We start from the raw sequence: 24,087 nt of genomic DNA, 5'->3' as shown, positions 1-24,087 counted from the left end.
AACTGGCACTGAGCCTTGGCCGAGGCAAAGTGCCAGAAATTGAAAAAAGACCCCGCACATAAAACAACACAGTGACACAGGCATTCTGCGGGGGGCAGGGGAGATGGCAAAGATGTGAGATTGTCCATGAACACTGCCAGAGGTTCTGTAGTAGTCCTGAATAAGAAAGCTTATCAAAGCTACTCAAAGCTTATAATAAGAAGTTTTTGAGTTCAATTCCTCCTTTGAGCATTTATTTGAATCAGCGATGATTTATTCTTATATCATTTCTTCACTTTTATATGAATTTTTTTATAAAAGTGATAATACTCAGCAGCTTCGGATGTTATCAGCCCATTAAATGAGCGTTATTAGTTGTTTATCATCCCCATAGGTTGCGTTCAGACTGTCCCTCCAACCTGCTAGTAGTTTGAAAGTTAAGTTGTTCTCACTGATAATATGTAGCCTCGCAGGTGTGTAATACCAGAAGGTGTTTTTTTTCTGTTCGCTCCTGTTCCTAAACTTAACCTTACACCTAACCCAGAGCACTGACCCTAAACTTAACCCCCTTACCCTTGAGCCTGAACCTAACCCAGACCTAACTCCCAGACCCTAAACCTAACTCCCAGACCCTCTACTCTTAACCTAACCACGTGACCCAATTATCAGCGCTAACAACGTATCTTTAAACCTAATAGGAGGTACAGGAGGGGCAGTCTGAACGCAACCTATGGGGATGATAACAACTAATAATGGACATTTAATGGGTGATAACATTTGAAGCAGGTGAAACACTTTAAGGGATCCAAACAATTGTGAACACGAGCGTTCGTCAATGTGCTAGTTGTCTCATGTCAGAGAGTCGCACGTTGTGTTAATTAATTTAATCATTTAGTCATTTAGGATTGAAGTGGTCAAATTAGTCCCTTTCAGGTGGGGGTGGATGTGGATGTGGGAGGTGTCCATTTCTAAGATTTATTAGAAGGGACTGTTTTTCAAAAGACACAACCTCAACCCGCGGGAAGAAGAAAAAAGTCTAGAGGTTTGTGCACAAAAACAAACAAACAAAAATAAACATTAAATTAAATATTAAGCATTATATGTCCTATTGTTATCACAGGAAATAGGAAGAAAAGGATAGGAGAGATCATATCTCTCCAGTTTTAGCTTCTCTCCATTGTCTCCCTGTCAAATTCAGAATAGGATTCAAAATATTACTTCTAACCTGCAAAGCCCTCAACAACCTAGCTCCATCTTATATTACAGATTGTACTGTTCCATATTTTCCTAACAGAGCACTTTGTTCTTAGGCTGCAGGTTTACTTGTGGTTCCTAGAGTTTCCAAAAGCAGTATGGGAGGCAGATCTTTCAGTTATCAGGCTCCTCTCTTTGTTTGTCCATGAGGATGACACATTGTCCCGTTTTAAGACTGGGCTTAAAAGACTTTCCTTTTTGATAAATCCTATACGTTGATGAAGATTCTCAGTCTTCCAGGACATGGTAAATTCAAAAAAAGTTAAAAACCAAACAACTGGACTTTATTTATAACTGAAGATGTTTCTCGTCAATCTGCATTATGCAAACTTACAGAACATCACAGCTTTATAACTTGAATCCTACACTCCGTGTTTCTTTGAATTGAGACAGCTCTTCATATAAGAAGCGAAACATCTTCAGTTACATAGTCCAGTTGTTTGGTTTTTAACTTTTTTTGGACAAATCCCATAGTTAGGGACTTGGGTTTCCTGAGCTATCTCTTAGTTATGCTGCTATAGGCTTAGACTGCTGAAGGACAAACTGACCACATTTCTTCACTCGCTGCTGTCTTTACTTAATCTACTCCCTTTTGTATGTGTAATTTTTTTCTATCCTTGACATGTTTTTGTCTTTCTTCCAGTAGGGTGTACTCCTGCACCTACATCTGGATCTGACGTTCTGTGTTCATTTGTTTCTCCTTCCTGTCCTCTCAAACCAGCCGGTCAAAGCTGGTGGCCACTTGTCCTGAGACTGGTTCTGCTGGAGGTTTCTTCCTGTTAAAGGGAGTTTTTCCTTTCCACTGTTTCCTTTGTGCTTGCTCAGGATGGGAGACTGCGACGAAGTGAAGATTCAATGAGTCTGCTGCTTCCTTCCTTAGATAGAGAACTTTTACTAATTGGTTTTTGTATGGACAGTATATGAATGTTTCTGTTCAGTTCCCTGAGACAACTTCTGTTGTGATTTGGCACTATATAAATAAACTGAACTGAACTGAAAATGTGATACAAATTGTAGAAATTTGTGCGGTTCATAATTAAAGAAATTAATGTCCACCCCACTAATATTTTTGCTCACAAGCTGCCACTGAACTGCTACCTTATATTCAGCAAAATAATTTCCTTAAGTTGTGTTTACTTGGGTATACAAATAAAAAGAACAGTTTTTTCATTAGCATCTTTATTCAAATGTTTTTTCGGTTAGCAGATTATTTTTACTGGTATAAAACAGAAACAATACGTTCTATACCAGTGGTCTGCAACCTGCGGCTCTGGAGCCACACGTGGCTCTTTGGTTCCTCTGCAGCGGCTCTTTCAAGATTTGACTAAAACCAACATAAAACTGAATTTTATTGGTTGTTATATAAAAGACAAAAAAAAGGACTAGTTTAACTGTTTTCCTGTTGTTTCTTTTGCTGGAACATGTACAAGGAGTAAAACATACTCACTTTAACTTTATGTTTTATTTCTATACTTAATTTTTCCACAATAAAAAAATACATAGGTCAGCAGAGTTCATAGTTTTTATTAATTAAAAAAAACTACCATTTCTGTTTTATCTCATTTAAAGTGAAAAAACAGGAACATTATACAAATTTTGTGCACCCCCAGATCTCAGTCCTCTGATTCTTTTGTTAAACCCTAATCAGCTCGTTGGGGCTGTGGTTTTTCGGTCTTTATTAGGAAGCACTGGATGGCCCAACGATCTGCAGGCAGGACTCAACTAAAAGACCACAGATCAGTATTTTCAAGTGGCTCTTTCTTCAGATATTAACATGATTAAAATATGTCAATTAAGGACTGCCAAGGAAAATTTGTGGACTGAAAAATCGCACGTTTTAATTCATTTAATTGACACATTAAAAAAATGAAAGCTTCTGTTTAAATTGCAAGACCTTTGGGAAGAATCTGTATTTTTGCATTTTTAGATCAAAACATTTTACAAGGTTTGCACAACATTTAAAGAATATATCCCCATTGCAATTGTTAAGCATGATTGTGTTGCACTAGTGAAATCAGGTAGCAAATAACACAGCATTTGTTTATTGCAAATAAAAAGTGGACAGTTTGATCTTTGTAAAACTATAGAATATGAAGTCCTTTACAGTCCCCTGAAAGAGTACAAATAGATGTCAATATGTTTTATTTCCCAAACTAATACAATATTTTATAATAATATGGCTTCATTTATGATTATTTTATCAAGTCAAGTCAAATTTATTAGCATACTTATTTTATCTTAAACCTTTATAGGCCTAAAGGTCATCCCATTGTAAAATGGTATCAGAAAAAAGTGAGCATTTTTTTCTGCAAGTCATATTCACTTAAACATGGGAATATGTGAAAATAATCTGTCCATTGCATAAATAATGATCAATTTTCAGGTTTTTTTTCATTCAACATTTATTTATACTTTATTTATACAAATATGCAGTGTGAATACAGAGTGCTGAATGACTGCTGAAATCTGCTGAATCTGGGTGGTTCAAGAAGGAGAAGACTAGCTAAAAGTAGAAGAACATTAGCTAAAGAATTTAAGATAGATAAAGACTAGTTAAAAGCTAAAAGGAGCAAAAGCATATAGCTAAAAAAATAAATGTAGCAAAAATCAAATTAAAAGTAGCAAGGAACCAGCAAGAAGCTAATAGTAGCAAAACTTATCTAAAGGCTAAAAGTAATAAAAGGCTAACTAATGGTGTCAAAATGTTATGGAAGCTGACAGAAGCAAAAGACTGGCTAAACACTAAAAGTAGTAAGAAGCTGGTTAAAAACGTCAAAATTCTAACTCAAAGGTAAAATTAGCTAAAGACCAACTAGCTAAAAGTAGCAAAAGCCTATAGCTAAAAACTTTATATAGCAAAATGTTAGCTTAAAGCTAAAAGTAGCGGAATGGTGCTTAGAAGCTAAAAGTAGAATAAAAAGATTATACAGCAGTTATGCTAATTCAGATTTCAAAGAGAACAATATATTTTAAGGGATAAAATAAATCAGTGTTTTCCCATGGGAACAACGCTAACACTTTTAAAAGTATAAAAGTTACAATAACTAAAATTCAGTGCAACTATATTTCCTGAATGAGCTGAACATTTTGATCTATGAATGGCAAAAACGACAAAGCATGTAAAAGTAGATGGATTGCAAACAGTGTTGGGAAAATACCTGTGTGAAATATAGAACAACTCCAAAACTTCTTATCAGGTCTTTGACAGTATTTGTTGCTGGGGAGAAATAATAAGCGTTATTTATTCAACGGTTCCCTCCACGTTTGTTTTTTCCCACCCAATGTTCCAGTTGTGGCCACAGACTGTCTGGGGTTTCAATCCCTCGGCAGCGAGCTGAGGATTTGCTACAACAGGTAGACATAGTCCATGCATTAAATCCTGCTCACAAAGCATGCCAGCTTCCTGGGGGAGGCTGCAAAGTCCAACAACTCTACTTCACCATGGTAAACACACGCCTGCTGCCACTGCACCTCCTACCACACATATCGCCATCGGATAAGACCTCACAGGTGGCCCGAGCACTCATTTCTTGCATCACTGGCTCGAATGCAAACAAAACAGCTCACTGTGAGGAAAATCATTTCTATGTTGTTTTTTATTTGTACTGCAATCCTTTCATAGCCATACGATGGTTGCAAGATGGCTGCCACACCTATTTGACCTCAGCAAACCCAAAATTTGATATAACTCAAACATTTTTAGATATTGAGCTCATATTCGGTGTAGTTATAGCTTAAAAATTAAAAACAGTCCTATATTTCTCCAGATCCAAGGTTACTTGACATGGTCTGATGGTCTGTGTTTAGGTTCCATGTGGATTACCGTACTTTCCGCCGTACACGTCGCAACACCATGTAAGTCGCATCAGTCCAAATATGTGAAAAAAAGCATAAATACATCACTTCGTCGTATAAGTCACATCTGCTATGTGTCACCGCTGACCACCCGGAAACATGGGCCGGTGTTGTGCCAAAAATCGACTGGCTGCCAAATAGCGGCTGCGGAAGCGTGTACAGGAGGACTTTAACAAGGTTAACAAGATTAACACTTTGCTTAACATTATAGTAAAGGTGTGCCACAGTATAACTTTTTCTTAATAAATGCACTTTGACGGTCAAATCAGCTGCAATTCAAAAGCCAATTCATGGCTTCGGGAACGCACAGAGGGAGGACTCGCTGTGCATTTCTTCAAAATTTACCAAGATAACCACCTAAAAACAATTAGTTGTTTGCCCGACATTACAGTAAAGGTGCGTCTCTGTTGAACTGTTCCTTAATAAATGCACTTTAATGGTCAAATCAGCTGCATTTCACCTGGGCGGCGCAGCGAAATGCATCTGATTTGACATTTGCTCCAGGAGTTCCGGAACGAGCCGAAGGTGGCTGAATGGCGAGCCAAGTGTCTCATTAATAGCCACTTTTACTTATTAGTGAGACACTTGGCTCGCCATTTTACTCAAGTGCCCTCTAGTGGCTGAAAATGGTAGTGTTCAATATTTTCCATGTCAGAATGAATGAAATTGTCAGATCTCAGCCAAAAACTAGGGTATAAATATGAGAAGGAAAAAAAAAACGTATATTAGTTGTTTGGGTGTATAAGTTGCAGGACTTGCAAATTTATGCAAAAAGATGTGATTTATACTGTGAAAAATATGGTAATTTACATTGTATCTTCCCGTTTTCCAATCTCAGCCCTCCATGATTGACTGAAAAGTTTTAAAATGAGCACATAAAAAAAAAACCAAGTGAATAGCAAACACTGTCATGCTTTATTGCCATTTATTATTGAACGGATGTTTTATTGACAACCTCTGAGTCTCTGCTGGTTCTGGAAAGATGAAAAAAAAAAAGACAAATAAAAGAAAAACATTATTCTCCGAATCAGTCCATTCTGTTGGTACACAGTCAATGAAGCAGTGCAGATGGATGGGTGAACTCATGAAGATGTATAATTCAGAAAGGCATCCCACAGAAGTCAAATCAATAAATAAAAGCATACATTTTACACAATGTGTAGCATCTTCATTTAGATGCTTAGTTCAGCTTTTCTCTCAGGGAAAACATGGTTTGGGAGCTTTCAGATTAATATATCATGTGCAAAGATACCCCCCCTCCCCACCCCCGTGACAACTCATCTGCTCTCAAGTTCAAGTGAAGAGCAATTACTTTATTCTCTCCCTGGGACCAAGCACGTCCAATATGTCTGCAGTAATTTCCCGTATCATGGGGAGAAATGCAAATGTAGCACCTGTCTTACTCTGTTTGGAGAAGCTGTTGGTAAAATGGACAACGATGCTCTTCGATCCCAGGAGACGTGGCTAATTTTAGAGCTGAGTAAACAAAACAGAATCGTCGCTCCACATGAAAGGCCTCATGAATATTTAAAAGAGATAACACGGTGGAGTCTTATTATCGTGACACCTTGCTTCGTGTGAGAAACGCAGGTGCCGCTCCAAATCGTAGAGGTCTTTCTCTGTTTGTACTCCCTCCAAATAAACACGGACATTTTTATTTTCAGGCCAACATGGAAGAATCGTCTACCAAAAAATAAGTTTGTTGTGAGTCTCAGTAAACACGCCAAGTGACAAAACACTGAAAAGTCAAACATCACTTTTTAAATCCAGCTCCGTGTTTTGCATGTTTATTTATATTGCTTGCTGTTTTCTTCATATTGGCATGTTTTACCACTGAAGCTCAAATGAACATTAAGATTTTATGGGGCTCTTGCTTTGCTGAGCATCAGTTGTTTAAATTTAGTCTCACCTGTAACTGTTGCTCTTTTCTGATATGAAATATCATTTATCTCTGAATTATAAGAGAAAAACAACCGTGTGAATCTGGATCCTCTCATTGATTCACTGTTGTACACCAGTAAATAAACCTAACAACTTCCTGCAACTGGTTTTGTGCAGCTGGGGAACTAAAATGTGGAATATTTAGATATTTACTGACATCTAGTGGACAAATGTAGAAATTGCCAGATATCCTGATACATACTCAATAATCCAGATAGAAAAATCTAACATAGTTAAGTCAGGTCCTCTGGCCAGATTAAAAATAATAATATTAAAATTGTTGAAATGTTTTGCCTTTAATCCAAAAGGCTTTGTCAGTCTGAGGAGCTGTAATAAGCTCAGTCTTATAAATAGCCCTTTGTCATAATGCAGGTGTGCCCTCACTTTTTCAGCATGCGATCTACTTTTAAAATGACAAAGTCAAAGTGATCTACCTACTATAAGGCCCCATTTACACGAGAACAACCTCTGGAAATGTTAGTGTTTCTTCAGTGTTTATTGGGGGTAATAAACAAAAAAAATTAGCTGGTTTACACGAAATACACTGTAGTTTCCATGTCAGTCAGGTTGCCAGATAAGAAATTATGAACTATAGTACTGTAGTGTAATGATAGTATTTTGACCTAAACTGATATGTGCTGAGTAAAGATATTCTAAGATGAGGTGTGTGTTGTGTTTACTGAACATGTGCACAGAAAAGGAGGGGATAATTAAGACATTTTAAATGTATCTGGCAACACTGAGGGCCGCATTCATTGTGCATGCAGTGTCTACGTGACATTTACTCCAAACTGGTGAATACACCAGCTCTTTGGACCCTGGATTTTATTAGTTTTGCTCCTACATGCTGAAAAAGGGTGAGCAGCACTCTCTCTTGTAAATGAGTCCTCATGTCTCAATGAGACTAACTGGTATGAATAAAAGTTGAATGAAAAAAAATCCCTGAAAGATAGAGATGTGAACATCTCTATTCCTGAAAGATCGAGAGGAACGATGGTTTGAGAGAGGAGTGAAGGAAGCCATCTTTGTGAAAATAAACTGTCCATCATTAAACAGGGGCCTCCGTGTCCAACTGTCCAACTGTCCCCCTCTTGTTATTGCAAGCATCACTCAGCCCTCTGTGAATAGCAAGCAACCTTCAGGGCACTAACTATCAGTCCGTAGGCTGATGGTCCTCCTTTATCATGTGAACAGCTAGTTCTGGGTGTCAACAACAAACTGGTTGACACACTATGAGAAGATGATATTTATAAGACTGAGCTTATTACAGCTCCTCAGACTGACAAAGTTTTTTGGATTAAAGACAAAACATTTCAATAAGTTTGTTTGTTTTTTCTGTCCAGAGGACCTAACTTAACTTTTGTTAGGCAAAAAGTAAAGTTTGGCTAAAGGACAATCTCAATAGGATTATGGTTATTTTTATTAAGCTAATAGCTTTGGTGGTGGATTCATTCTCTAAGTGCTTTATTCCCTGTTAAAATTAGTTTCAACTAAATCTTGTTTTGTCATGAATGGTGTGTAAAAGAATTTACCTTGTTACCAAGAGACGGCTCAGGCATTTTAACCACATGAATATTTGCCAACCACAAAAGGGCAAACTTTACAAAACAAACCTGTCCTGCACAGAAGGCACAGACTCCACCTTGTGTTGTAAGACAGAAGAAATGTTCCCAGAGGTTTTGTTTGTTGGCAGACAGCTTCCCTGGTGTCTGGTTGTGTTTAGGCCTCAGAACATTCGTTCTTACAAACAGAAACGGAAATCAGGAGCGGTCGGCAGCAGAGCTACTCATCCTCAACTGGCTCCTTTTTCTGAATGAACCTGATTCGTGACAGAATCGAGACGAGCTCTAAAAGCAGCTACAGTCAAACAGAATTTAAATTAGTTTGATGATTAATTTTTGAATAAAGGGGAAAAAGATAAAACGCTGTCATCGTGTTGTATTTGCATTTAAATGCAGGTCAAACTAAACACAGCCTTCTTTATGTTTTTTACACCCAGTCTGGCTGTGAGTTATTCAGTTGGATGCAGTTTTTACTTTATGCCACTAGGTGTCACTAAATCCTGTCGACTGAATCTTTAAAATTACTGTATTTTTCAGATTATAAAGTGCACCGGATTATAAGGCGCATTAAGCGAAACAAGAGTCAAATAAGTCAAAATGTATTCAACTCATTCACAATAACCACATAAAATCGATTCAAGGTCAGTAAGCACAACCAGAGTTAATACATAAGGCACACCTGATTATAAGACTCATTGTCAATTCTTGAGAAAATTAAAGTGCACCTTATCCTGATGCATGCTCAATAATCCAGCGTCCAAAGTGCACCTTCTAGTCCAAAAAATACGGTACTTCACACTTCATCCAGGAGGATTCTGCAGAAGCTCCACGTCCTGCAGAAACACATCATCATGAACTCATTTGTATGTTTGTTTTCCAACTCTTGTTGCCATCATTGCTTCTTGCACTGCTTTAATCTCTCCCAAATGTGTTGAAGTGTTCTTTTTAATCATGTTATGAATATAGTCATGCCCACGAATCAGTAAAATAATGTTGCGTACAGAAACTGAAGATTCTGAATGCTGAATTCTACTAAAAGATACAGTTTGAAAAGGTTTACTGTGGTAGTTTTCCAGATGTACAGAATGCAGTTTTGAAATGTGGGTCCACGCTCAATGTAAACAAAACATGATGGTCACATAGTTGACCTTCTTCAGGCTGGCTGTGTGTAGGTAAACAAATATAGTTTAACGTTTGGCCTAGTTTTAGTCATCTTTGCTGTTTCCGTAAGTAAACAAAAATAAAAACAAGAGCCACCAATTGTGTGGAAACTGTGTCCTAGTTTCTGGTTTGATTGTTTTTCTCCGGTCTTCATGACTTTGCAACGACTACCTTTAAATTAAATTAGTTGCAAATTGATTTTGTCCTGTTTTTCTTTTACAGAGGTTGTAAAATTGTTTTCATATTTTGATTTAAAGTAAATGCCGACTCCCATCAGTCTGATCAATCTTGTTATGGGTTTTGTATTTTCTTTCTGTTGTTCTTGTAGCATCTGCCTGGTCGCCATGGCGATAGAAATGTTTCAAATCATCTGAACACAATAGCTGCTGACTTCTTCTTGTGACAGACTCATGTTGAACTCAGATATAACGGTCAGTTCTTGAACTAACAATAACTTAAAACAGCCGCAGGAACTTCTAATGCGCTGTGACTACAACAGACCTGTGGACATAAACAAACTTGGTGTAAACCGCACTTTGTTTAAATTAGTTCAGAAATGAGTCACCAATTCCCTTTCAGCACTAAAAGATAAGATAAACACATCACAAACACATGTGCTGGAAACATTGTGGCCATTTTTCAGCTCCTGTTTGTCGGCAGGAGCTGATGACACGGGCTGACCTCATCCGCTTTAGTCTCGGCACAGTGGACTTTGTGTGCAACAAGTCAAACACGCCGACACACAAGACTGCACACGAGTCAGAGACAACTTTAACAAGTCAGTGCTTGCACACACAACTCAGACAGAGTGAAGACACGAAACAAATTCAGAAAATCTTTTTCAGTAATTCTAAGAAAGTGACCCTCGACCGGATGGTTTATGTCACATACAGAGTTCTTCTGAGGTTTTCTGCTCTTTTGGCTACACTTTTCTTCTTCTTTCGGCTGCTCCCTTCTTCAGGGGTCACCATAGAGAATCAACTCGCACAAAGACTTGGCAATTGTTTTTACATAGGATGTCCTTCCTGATGCAACCACAGACCACCGATCTACCACAGCCCTCTGTGTGGAGCAGAGAGCTGCCATCTGGGGCACCCAGGGGAGCAGCTGGACCTTCACATCACAGGCCAACCTTCTCTAACCACTGCACCATCACTCCACCATTCTTTTCTTTTTACTACACTATTTTCATTCAACCTTTATGTACAGGTTATTCTCATATAGTTAAAAGCATTTGGTTATAGAAACAAACAAGTTTTATTGTTACTCTCATACTATATTCATCAGCGGAAACCTCTTTTTTCACTCTTGTTGCACCTTTTTTGACAAATTGTCACCATCATGTGTGAGTAAAAGGAACAGCAGAAAGTGCTACACCGTCAAACATGTAGGAAGTCTAATACTTCAGGGTAGTTTTGTTTCGTTTCAATATTTTAATGTTGAAAAGAGTGCAACATTACTTTACATGAATACGTTATTTTTAATCCCACATTTGCTTTTATGTAAGCTGAACTCGCCTTGTTTTCTGATGGTTTTATCTGTTGTTGGCAGAACTTGGCAGGAATTCACGGGACAAAGTTCACAGGCAAATTCACTTTGTGCAAAGTGCAGCTCAGCCATACAACCAAATTGATGAAACATCTGTATAACGAGGCTAAAACAAGTTCATGTAGGACACAAGTAGGTAGAAGAAGTGAGTTGTCAACATTTCCAGCTCATGATGCAATAACAGAGGTGTGAGAAAGAAGACCAGGGGACTCAGGAAGTGCAGAGAGCTGTGACAACTTCAATATGTTTCCCATTCAAAGTGATCAAACCGCTGTCTGACACTACTGAACAATGTGGAGATAGTTCTGGTTCAACTGTGTATGGCAGGTTGTTGTGACATGTAATCTCAACACATCCACCTCCACAGTCCTGTGCTGTTGGGGTCTGTTGCACCCAACAGGTGGTGAAAATGCACGCGTTTCTCTTCAAACTCAAGATACAGACAAGAAACCCTTTTAAGATGTTTTATTTATTTTTATTTTAAAGCTTGTGAGTGGTGACAAGGATATGAGAGTCTGTCCTTGTAATAATTCAACTTTAAATATCTTCCAAATTCATTTTAGATTAGAAAATGCACTTCAGGAAAGCCCAGAAAACATTAATGGGAATCATGACATCATTTGTTTTAAAATAAATATTATATTTCAGGCCAGAGTCAGAGAGGTTTTATTGTCATATCAGCTATGTACAAGCATTGAAACAAAACAGCTTTCCTCCAGGATCACGGTGCAACACAGAACATAAAGTGCAAAACAACACAGTGCAGATACACAACAGAACAATAAATACAAAACAGACCTATAATAAATGCAAAAAGACATCTAACCTAATTAAAACGTTGTAATCTAAACAAGTAATTAAGAGACAAGACGAGACACGTCTTCATTAGTACATTTAGGATATAAAAAAGAAAGAATGGTACTCTGGACAGCAGAATTGTCCTCTTTGACTTGAAAAAAATGAAGAATCACTCTGACTATTTTATGACAAATTGGCCTGCCCTAACAAGAGTTCGCCATGAAAATGTCAAGTTTGTTGCATCATAAATCCAGAATAATCAATAAAACATTTTAGCCACCTAAAATGTTACTTTCTATTATTGAAAGGTAAAATAATATTGCTGTAAATTGACTTTTATTATTTAAAAAAAAAAAAAGTAAAACAGCACACACTATGTGCAATTTTATTGTTTTTTTTATCAACTTGACCACCAAAGATTTGCCTTTATTTAAAACCAAAACACAATCCATATCTAATGGTAACATCCTAGTTGACCCAATTTATCATGAATGCGTAATTAACTGTTGCGTAATAAGCGCTCCGGACAAAAATGTGCACATTCAATCAAACTTCCCTTTATCTTATTTATCTGCTTATCAGTTTTTAGTTTTCCACTCTCAACGCTCAGAACAACCACACCACCTCGCATGAGGCAACATTGCGTAATAAGCCGCGTGCAGCGCGTCAGCGCGCACAGCTGATTTTTGGGCCAAAAGGGTGACGGGGCCGAGCTGGGGGCCTGACACGCTGTCAGGGGAAGTCCGTCCCCGGGTTTGATTATTCACGCGCATTCCCTCCCCTTCCCATGCAATGGGCGCATCCTAATGGTCAGCTACCTTCCTGCCGACCACCTCCTCCACGCGCCACTGGTGCGAAGTTATTTAAAGGGCGCACCAGATGAACTCTGCACTTTGTCCAGGAGGGGCTGCTGCTGCTGCTGCTGTAGAGTCACTTTCAGGTTTCTGTGATCAGCCAAAGAGCACCATGGAGAAAGGTACGACACAATGGAAATGGAGCCATGCTGCAAATCATGACACCAAAGTTTGGATTGTTTGTCGTCCTGCTGGGAGTGCATGCATTTCATCTCAGTTTATTTTATGTTGCCAAATAATGTGCAAATAAAAGCACATTTTATCTTGTTTTTTTCTTCCTTCTGGCATTACTGAGAAGAGTTTTGTGTTCATTGGTGCTGCTTTTAAAACTTCAGCCTATCTTCATATAGAGACTTTTTATCAAATGCTTTCTTAAAGTTTGTGGATTTTGACTGCATCTCCACAAAATGTTCTTTTTTTTTTAAACTGCAAATGAAAACCTTTTGAGGAAAACACCAGTTAAATAATTAATAAACAATAAAATGTAACCCCTAAACTGAATTATTGTAACACAAGTCATCTTTGAGGTAAACCCAACTAACATGAGAGGCATAAAACCAGTTTTTCAGTAACTTGTTGCTGGAGTTGTGTGATAAGATCATGCAGATTTAATCAGCTGCATTTATTTCACAATATTATCAATGGCTTGATTTACTTTAGTTGGGTTGTCCTGTATCATATCGTTTGTGTTTCCGCACATTATTTTGCCCTTTTCGTCTGCGTGCTCGACAGTTCGCTGCAACATGACAGAGTTTTGGAAGGAGCACTCCAAGGCCGCCACAGTGGAGGAGATGATGCTGGATTCTCGTGCCAAGGAGCTGACTGAGCAGGAGCTGCCGGAGATCCTCTCCATGCTGCCTCCTCTGACTGGATACAGAGTGCTGGAGCTGGGAGCGGGGATTGGGTGAGGAGAACACAGCTTCATTAAACTGAGCTGACGTTTTATCCTTTTTATCTCTTATTGTTTTTGTTTTGTTGTTTGTTAGCAAGGGTTTTATTATAGGAAAACTCATTCTTTGCAGCTCAGAGTGCAGCTTGATGTAAATGTATTAGCTGAAGTTGGTTGACTGAGATGCACTTTACATATGTTATATAGAAAACTGCCCTGTGCCTCTACAGTCGTTACACCAGCCGCCTGCTGACCGTGGCTGCCCACGTGACGGCTGTGGACTTCATGGAAAGCTTTGTAGAGAAGAACAGGAAGGACAATGGTCACCATAGCAACGCCACCTTCATTCAAGCTGACGTAACAAAGCTGGGTTTGCCCCAACTCAGGTGTGTAAATGATGCTTCATGCTAAATAACAATTAAAACAAAGATGAAGCTGCTTTTTAGTGAATCTTTTACTTTAAGCTGTTGCCCGATAAAATAATTTAGATATTCAATGAACAAAAAGTGTGATAAGATGTAATGAATAACTTTCAGTTACTTTAAATGTTATTAAAAACAGAAAAATTGCATTTCCTGAGAAAAAGTAGTGTGAACGCTTGTTGCTGAAGAACTTGCTGAAAAACAACTGAAATTAGCTAAAAACGTGCTTGAAATGTAGCTGAAATTGAAAAACAAGACTAAGTAAGTAAAAGAAAACAGAAAGAACACCTAATTAGGTTTAAATTAGCAGAAATGAGCCCAAAAATTAGGAAATTAACTAAAAAATCTGAATCTAGCAAAAGTAGCTGAAAATTAGCTGAAAAAGCAAACAGAAGCTTAAACCACCAAAAGGAAGTGAAAGAAGCTGAAATGAGCTAAAAAAAAAAAAAAAGTGGAATTAGTTGAAAAAGCTAATTTAGCATGAAACAGCTAAAAAGTAGCTGAAATAGCTGAAAAATCTTGAACTAGCAGAAAAAAGCTGAAAGGAGCATAAAAAACTGAAATTAGCAGAAAGACGTTAATTAGGCTGAAAGAAAAAAATTATCACAAAAACCTTGGATTTATCTGAAAACAATTAAATTAGCTAAATATGTTATTTAAAAAAGTAGCTGAAAAGGTATAAAAAGCTTAAAAGAGCAGAAGAAAGCAGAAAGAACATGTTTGTTGAAAGAAGCAAAATTAGCATGGAAAAGTGGAAATTCTCTGAAAAAAGCTGTAATTAGCAACAAAAAAACTGCTGAAAAATAGCTAAAAGGCAGAAAGAAGCTGAAATTACATGAAGGAAGTGGAGAGAGCACATTTTTTGATGAATTAGGCTGGAAAAAAAGTTGAAATGAGTGCATGCAACAAATGTGAAATAAGCTGAAAAAGCTCAAATTAGTATAAAAACAGGTTTATAGTAGCTGAAAAAGCTGAAACTTGCAGAAATTCGCTGAAGAGCATAAAAAGTTGAAATTAGTAGAAAGAAGTTAGAAGAAGCGCAAAAATGTTTTAGTTAGCAGAAAAAAGCTTAAAGGATAACAAAACAGCTGAAAAAGCAGCTGAAAGTAGTTGAAAATAGCTGGAAAAAAGTTTACATTTGCACACGGAAACAGAAAGAAGCTGAAGCAGAACAAAATGTGAAAGAAGCAGTAAAATGTTGTAAACAGATCCAAAGATTTGAAGGATGTAAAATGAACCCAATTCATTTTCTATGAGAAAAAAAATGTCAGAAAAGACTAAATATTTCAAAAAGTTAAAGTTGCACCAATGCCAAAAGTCACAGCAGGATTGTTCTGAAAGAGCTCAATAATGTTTTATATATGATTTGTTGAAATAGCTTGAAAAGTGTGGGACGAGATTTGCACCGAAAATCAGAAGAAAAATGGATCACAATAATGAATACTTCATAAACATTCACACTAATAAATGTTGGTGACCCAGTAACAGAACATCTACTCCCCGGCTGCAGTTCCAGTTTTAGTGGTATCTTCATTTCTAATATTCACAAAAAGAATAAAAATGAAACAGTTCCCTTTCATGTAGGCTATGTAAAGGACACGTTTTTTTCTATGAAATCATACCATCTTGGCCAAATTCTACTTTTTAAATATTTAAAACCACGATAACAGGCTGAGAGTTACAAATTAAAAGCATCACATCCTTTTTTTTTATGTCATTTGTGTTGGAAATCTTCAGCTGCTCTTATCTGTCCCTCATTCCTCACATAAATACACTACTTGTGTATTTGTCTTTTAGCTTTGACTTCATCTTCTCCAACTGGCTGATGATGTACCTGAGTGATGAAGAGCTCCAGTCCTGTTTGGAGAAAATGCTGAACTGGCTGCAGCCTGCTGGTTTCCTCTTTTTCAGAGAGTCCTGCAACCATCGCTCTGGTACCAAACCCACAGTAAAACTTTTTTTTCTTGTACTGAAATCAGGTTCACAGTTCAGGTTTTGCTTCTGCAGTCTAAACACACCTCAGGACCATGATGCTTTACATTAGAGTATATTCACAAATTCAGTGGAGTAGACTTGTTTCCTTTTGTTTTAAAGGTGACAGCAAGAGAGACTTTAACCCCACTTGCTACCGCAGCGAGGCCCAATACAGTCACCTGGTGACGTCAGTACAGGTGGAGGCACCAGATGGGAGCAAAACGTTTGGTTTCGACATTGTGTTTAAAAAGAAAGTTCAAACCTACGTTGAGGTAAAGTTTTAACTCTGGCTTAATTTAAGAATTTGACACTTTTTTTAGAAATCTGCAGCTGCGCATCGTCCATATTCCTTCAACGCCTAACCTTCCTGTTTCAGATGAAAAACAATCCACATCAGATCTGCTGGCTGCTGCAGAAGGTGCCCCGTTCCTCAAACACACAGAACGGGTTCGGTACCTTCCAGCAGTTCCTGGACAACCAGCAGTACACCCGCCGAGGCATCCTGCGCTACGAGAAGATGTTTGGAGCTGGTTACGTCAGCACAGGTGGACCCAGCACCACCAAGGTAGGAACATGGTGTAGAACAGAGCTCGGAGCAAGACTGGAGATTAGAGAGTAAAAAAATTAAATACAAAAAGAAGCGCTCCCAGTTTTTATTTTAGATCTTTGAATGAAACATTTTAATAAGAGCCGTTAGATTAGGGTTCATATACAAATGTTAATTACACCAGTTCATTATGAAACACCAAGGAAAATAGTGGGATTCTCATCTGTCTCAGAGTGATTTCAGTCTATATCAGAGCTATTCAACTGGTGGCCCAGGGGCCAAATCAGGCCACTGGTGATCTCGGTTTGGCCCACCAATGGGTTCATTTTTAAATAAAACTAGATTTTAAACTGTAAAACAAGCTTAGTTAATGACAATAACTGCTGGATTTCTGGCAGGTTTCAGTAACTGTGGCCCCCCTGAGCATCCATCCATCCATCCATCAATTATTTTTACCTGCTTCTTCCTTTTTTGGTTTGCGGTGGTCGTCCTGGTCTACAGTATATTAAACAGGCAGTAACGATTTAAAATGTTAAATATTAAGTAAAGTTAGAATGCATCTGCAGCAAGTTTCCATTCAGTTCAATTCAGTTAAAAATACTTTATTAATCCTAAAGGGAAATTAAATGTTGTTGTAACTCATCATCCTCATTTCATTAAGAGATGATACTGATGGCTGTACGCAGGAAGGATCTCTTGTACAGGTCCGTCCCACGGAAGATTCGAAGAAACTGGATGCAGATGCTGTCCAATCCGTCCATTCAGACTCGGCTGGCCTCTCGGTTCTCCCGGGCTGCAGGACCGCCCAAATGCCAGGCAGAACACCTCCCAGAGCGATGGCCACTCCTCCCAGTAGCATCCCGAGTTCCTCGTAGCTGTGGACAGCTGGCTGCAGATACCTGGGGATGATCCCTGTCCCCTTGCTGTCACGAGCCACATTTCCTGCCAGTTCCAGGATCTCCTTTGGAGATCGTAGGATTTCAGTGGTTAGGCACTCGAGCACAGCCGGCATGTAGATGAAAATGCATCCACGGAGCCTCCTTTTCAACTCATTGGAGATTTGGGGCTGTAGTTGAGGTAATATTTGAGCTTTTGAGATGTTAATCAGCTGTTCCCGGTTGTAAAAAAAAAAAAAAAAACACCTTGTTGTTATGGTTATGCATCATAACAAAAGTGGTTGTGGAAAATGTCTTTGAATTTGTCAGATTACATCTAAAGGACTCAAGCTGCATAAATAACAGTTATGTGATCAGAAATTGCAAATCTTTAACTACAAACCCTGCTCATCCCCTGACTACTAAGAATCACACAGCGAAGCACGGTGGGGGCAGTATAGTGGTATTAAGGTTGCTTCAATATGGCATAAACACAATAATACATATAAATAAACTGATAAACCACAGACTGACATTACGGATTGCTGGATGGTTCCCAGTTGTTAATGACGTAAAGTGTGTTTTAATCTCACTTAAATAAGATTCAACTTTTTTTATTTATTTATGTACTGACAGGAGTTTGTGGATCTACTGAACCTGAAGCCTGGACAGAAGGTTCTGGATGTTGGCTGTGGTATTGGTGGAGGAGACTTCTACATGGCCAAGGTAAAGAGCCACAAAATCTGCTTTGGATTGTGCTGCTGCCAATAACTCAATGAATGACTACAGAAACCAAATAAAAATGGGAGCTTTATGATGTTTTTCAGACGTTTGGGGTGTATGTTCTTGGTTTGGATCTGTCTGACAACATGGTTGAGATCGCCATGGAGCGGGCGAGAAGTGAGAAGCTGCCATCAGTATGTATAATGTGTATACTCTCCTATTTTGTTAGTTTAAGTGAAACCTAAAAGACTTATTAACGCTTTGTCTAAAAATATGCAAAATCTGCTTTTTTAGTCACATGGATTCTCCTTCTCCAATTTACTCTGCTTCATGTGTAGTCTGTTGTGAGATGGAGTGTCTTCATATCCAGTTGGATCATATCCATCCACCACTTCTTCTGCCGTCCCCTGCTTCATTGACCGAAAATTTTTGCATTCGCAAAGTTTCATTTCACTTTGCATTTCCATTCGCTGCATATGCTCATACCATCTCATTCTTGATTCCTGTATCTTATCTGTGATGCATGCCACAACAAGCGTTTCTCTGATATTGTCATTTCGCCATCTATCCTTGAGGGATACTTCAATAATCCCACGTAGCATCCGCATTTATTCTTTCCAGGAATTCCTCTTCCTTTCTCTTGAATGTCCATACCTCAGCTCCACAAAGCAAGACTGGGTGCACCATCACCCTGTACATTTTCCCTTTAATATGAATCGGCGTTGTTTTGTTGCAAAGTACTCCTGTCAGCTCCTTCAATTTTTGCCCCACCACATCAATTCTGCATTTAACTTCTTCACAGCTTCCTTTGGCATTTATCACCAACCCCAGACACTCTTACGCATATGTGTCAAACTCAAGGCCTGGGGGCCAAATGTGGCCCTTGTTGACATCTTATCTGTCCCCCAAGATGTTATTTTCAACATAAAATACCTTTTTACTTTTATGTTTTAGTAATCTTTGCTTATGATGTCAAAAGTGCAACAGAGAATGTCAAATGAAACCAATCAAACTCTTGAGGAACCTGCAACCAAGAAAAGATGTTGGGTATCTAACTTGAGTTAATGTAGATTCTGAAACCGGCCCTTAGTTTGAAAAAGTTTTTAATTTTGGCCCCCTTTTGTAAGTGAGTTTGACACCCCTGCCCTAATGTTTTGACCTGCTTCAGTACATCTCCTTTATTATCAGTGGTTGTTAAGGTCTTGTTAGCTTTCGAGTAGACCGTGGGCTCTGTTTTTACTGCATTTTCAGACCTTTACTCTCCAGTGCCTACTACCACCATCTGAAACCATCCTGGAGATTTACTTCAGCCACAACTAGGTCATTTGCGTACAACATATCCCACTGCACTTCTCTCCTAAATAAGCTCGGTAACTGAATCCATCACAACAATAAACAACAGTGGGCTGAGACATAAACCCTGATGAACACCAACTTTAATCTCAAATGCTGTTGTGTTGCCTTTTCCAGTTCTGACTGTTGTTTTAACACCTTCGTACATGGAACTAACAATCCGAACTAGCTTCTCCATAATGCCTTTCTGTCTGAGGCTCCAGTAAACCTGCTCCTGCTCCAAAAGGAGTGGGACCTACAGCCTGAAGGAGAGAGAGAGATGCAATATCTGCACTTGTTTTTTTTGTGTGTCTGCACCTATAAAAAAGTGTAAATAAGTTTTTGTTTCGAATTTGTTTTATTCAGGTGCAGTTTGAAGTAGCTGATGCCACCAGGAGAACATTTCCAGAAGGCTCATTTGATGTGATCTACAGCAGAGATACAATCTTGCACATAGATGACAAATTAGCACTCTTTAAACAATTCCATGTGAGTATTATTTTTTTTTTCCAATCTAAATAAAACCCATATTTGCCACATAAGGATTTGTGTTGTGCTTTTCCCACTTTATCGTGAACTTATCTTTGGTTTACTACATCCAGTCGTGGTTAAAGCCAGGCGGCCAGCTGCTTATCAGTGATTACTGCTGTGGGGAGAAACCCTGGACTCCAGCGTTCGAGGCTTACGTCAAACAAAGAGAATACGTCCTGTACACACCTGCAGAGTATGGCAAGGTAAACCTGCAGGGGAGCCTCAGAGTTTATTTTAAAAAATCTACAGTAAACTCTGGAGAGTTTGAAGCTCTGATCATATTTTCCAGAATCTGACCACCATTGATCACATTCTGACACCAGTAAACTATATCATTCAATATTTAAGATTAGAAATATTTAGTTTATCCATTTTTTTAAAAGAAAAACTCATTCTTTGGTTTAAGTTAAATGTACGTTTTTAATTTTATTGAAGCATATGGGACTTTTGTTGTCCTGAAATATTTTCCTCAAACATCACAATCATTTTTGATATGATTTCCACAAAACTGTCGTGATTTTTTACGTCTCTGGCATTACCTGTAATTATTTTTTGTTTGTTTTATCTCTTTGCAATGTGAAATGTTTGAAGGCTATGTTGGAGAATGATACAATTATTGGATTATTTATGTTTTATACAAACATACATCAGTTTGATTTATTGTCACATCACAAAAATTCAACTGATACGAAACTGGAAATTTCAACTTGCGATTAATTCACAAATAAAATAAAAAAGATTATATAGATTTGAGTCACATCACTTAAAAACTGGGTAACTCCAGTGTCCAGTATTCATGCGAGTTTGTTAATGTTTTACACAGAAAAGTGCGCTGTGATGAAGGTGCTCCTAAGAGGAGGTGTTACAGCTGTCACACCACTGATACTTTGGATTGGTTTTAGCTAAATGGCTGTCAGAGCACTTGTCTTCAGTACTATCAAGTCCACTGAACTATATGACCAAAGTAACAGCAATACAGTCAAAGTTCAAACTAAATCATCTCCTAATCAATCCCTCATAAAGATCAAAGGTATATACAGTGTTTAGTCTCAAAGTAATTCAGTTCAATTCAGTTTATTTTTATGGCGCCAAGTCACAACAGAAGACGTCTCAGGGCACTGAACAGAAACATTCACATACGTTAAAAAGTCAATTAGTAAAGTTATCTATCTAAGGACGCCAGCAGATTGCATTGAATCTTCACTTCATCACAGTCTCCCATCCTGAGCAAGCACAATGGCAACAGTGGAAAGGAAAAACTCCCTTTTAACAGGAAGAAACCTCAAGCAGAAACAGGCTCAGGACAAATCTTCTTCGGGGTTTGAGAGGACAGGAAGGAGGAACAAACACAGAATGGCAGGTCCAGGTGTAGTTTCTATTGGAGGAAGGACAAAATCACATGTTAAGGATAGAAATAATTACAAATACAAACAGGTAGAGTAGAGCAAGTAAAGACAGCGGCAGAGTGAGGAAATTTGTCTGCCAGCAGTCTAAGCCTTTATCAACATAACTAAGGAAACCCAAGCTGACCCTAGCTATAGGAGTTATCAAAAAGGAATGCCCAGTCTTAAAACTGGACAGCCTTATGGAAAGAAGTTGGTTCCACAAGAGAGGAGCCTGATAACTGAAAGATCTTCCTTCCATTCTGCTTTTGGAAACTCTAGGAATCACAAGTAAATCTGCAGTCTGAAATCAAAGTCTGTTAGGGAAATATGAAACAATATGATCTCTATAAGATGGAGCTAGGTTGTTGAGAGCTTTGTTTGTTAGAAGTATGGTTTTGAATTCTATTGGTGAACTGATGACTTTGTGTGACAGTCACAGAGATTAAAAAGTATAACAAAGAACAGTTTCTTGGGGGGGAGGATGTGGTACGTTTTGGTGATGCATTACTAATGTCCCATCAATAGATGGTGCAGTTTTTACTCCACCTAACCTCTGTCTCACCTTGCAGTTCATTCAGAGAGCTGGTTTCTGCAGCGTTCAAGTGGAGGATCGGACGACCCAATTCATCCAAGTGATCAAGTCTGAGCTGCAGAGAGCAGAAGACATTAAACATGAATTTATTGAGGTCAATATTTGCAATGTGCATCCTCTTATGATAAGTTTAACTTGTAGTTGTGTTGATAGGATTTCTCAGGCTGTCTTTGGGGAATTTTCTCAACATATTGGTCATTTTCCCCTGCAGGAATTTTCTGAAGAGGACTATTTTGCAATAGTTAATGGATGGAAAGAAAAACTGGAACGTTCCAAAAGTGGAGACCAACGATGGGGACTCTTTCATGCAACGAGGAACTGAGGGATTGCACAAAAAGTGAAGAAGACAATAAAAGCAATCCTTGGAGCTGAAAACCCTTTGGTGTAATTCCAGTTCAAAATGGCTGCCACAGCTAATTGACATTAGCTAACACTAAAACAATTATAACTCAGTCAGATTTGCAGAAGATTGCACTGCATCACATTAATTGTGTGTAGCATCATTTTAAAGGTTGGGTACAGCTAAACAAGAAGATCTAAAACTCTGACATGAAAGGCAGCGGATGATTTATGTTTAATCTAAGATACTCTATGATAGTAACCAACGATAATATAAATGGGATCACAATAGTGTGAATGCTTAACTATAACTTTGGTAGTTGTGCTGCTTCTAAAATATGTCACCAGCTTCCTTGCCTTGGTATGAAGGACAGACGGGTGAGTTCAAGAGCCTTCTTCAAAACCAGGTTCAGAGTGTGAGCGATGCAAATGGCACAGTTTCAGGGTTTTGCCATAAGCAATCATATTTGATGCCCCAACTGTAACTAAACACGTAATTTTAGGTTTTATTTCCCATTCTTCCATGAGGGAGGATTTTACCCAGGCCAGATTTTGTGCAGTATGTCCCCGTGGGAATTTCCCTACACCAATAGAGTTGACTTCAGACGTGTGTTGTCAAGGAACTGGCAGGTTATGGCCAAGTAAGTAACCTGCCTGTCCCCATGTCTGCTGTCAAACTAACAGCAGGTACTTTCTATACTGCGGCGCTGGTCTTCTCTTTGTAATATTTGGTCTCAGTCAAAGCCTTAGCAGCCTAAAGAAATGAAAAACAATAGTTATTTCAACAGTACTCTAATATTTTTCAATGTCACCACACGTACCATTTTAGTAGGGAGAACATGGGTGGGATCTAATTTTGCCACAAACTCCCTGAAGCCTTCGTTTTGGACTATGTTGAATGGCTGTCTGTCTACAGACACTGAAACTTCATCCAGCTCCTCCACTGTGGTCACATTAAACAAGATTACACTTCACTGAGTTAAAAGGTACAGAACTCACTCAAGGAGCATGGACAATAAATGTTCTTGTGTGTTCATATTGTGATACGTGTGTGTGCAATATGTAATGTCATTGTTGTTGATAGTATGATTTATTAACAAAATATGAAAAGAAAAAGCCTACCTGCCTTGACTGCGTCCAGCGCTGTTTCCCTCATTGTTTTCATGACAAGCACGAAAATGACGCAGAGGTGTTGTTGTTGTAAAACAGTTCTTTGGCACACAACAACCTTGGAATGGAAAACAATAATATGGGAATACGGAAACAACAACAACAACAAAAATAAATAACAATAATGCAATGTAAATATCCTGATGCATGTTCAATAATCCAGGTAGAAAAATCTAAAAAAAAAAGTTAAGTCTGGTCCTCTGGATGGATTCAAAAAACAAAAAATTAAAGAAAAGTTTTGTTGTTCATCCAACAGACTTCTTCATTCTGAGGAGCTGTTCACAACTGAGTGATGCTAGCAGTAACAGCATTGTAAGAGGGAAACAGCTGACAGTATAACAGTTGAATATATATAT

The 24,087-nt window shown here is 38.3% G+C and overlaps 1 protein-coding gene across 1 annotated transcript; it reads left to right on the top strand.

Annotated features, from left to right (window-relative positions):
- The first annotated feature begins 12,994 nt into the window (after nucleotides 1–12,994).
- On the top strand, nucleotides 12,995–22,775 carry pmt (phosphoethanolamine methyltransferase). Its single transcript, XM_037675255.1, has 12 exons — nucleotides 12,995–13,074; nucleotides 13,685–13,856; nucleotides 14,072–14,227; nucleotides 16,061–16,197; nucleotides 16,358–16,509; nucleotides 16,614–16,802; nucleotides 18,296–18,385; nucleotides 18,487–18,576; nucleotides 20,081–20,203; nucleotides 20,317–20,448; nucleotides 22,200–22,316; nucleotides 22,434–22,775. The coding sequence occupies exons 1-12, from the start codon at nucleotides 13,065–13,067 to the stop codon at nucleotides 22,542–22,544; spliced, it is 1,479 nt and encodes a 492-aa protein (XP_037531183.1). The 5' UTR covers nucleotides 12,995–13,064; the 3' UTR covers nucleotides 22,545–22,775.
- The last annotated feature ends 1,312 nt before the right edge of the window (nucleotides 22,776–24,087 follow it).

Source organism: Nematolebias whitei, chromosome 4, assembly GCF_014905685.2.
Source record: "Nematolebias whitei isolate Nwh7 chromosome 4, NemWhi1, whole genome shotgun sequence".
Taxonomy (NCBI): domain Eukaryota; kingdom Metazoa; phylum Chordata; class Actinopteri; order Cyprinodontiformes; family Rivulidae; genus Nematolebias; species Nematolebias whitei.
This window is presented reverse-complemented; position numbering and strand designations above follow the sequence as displayed.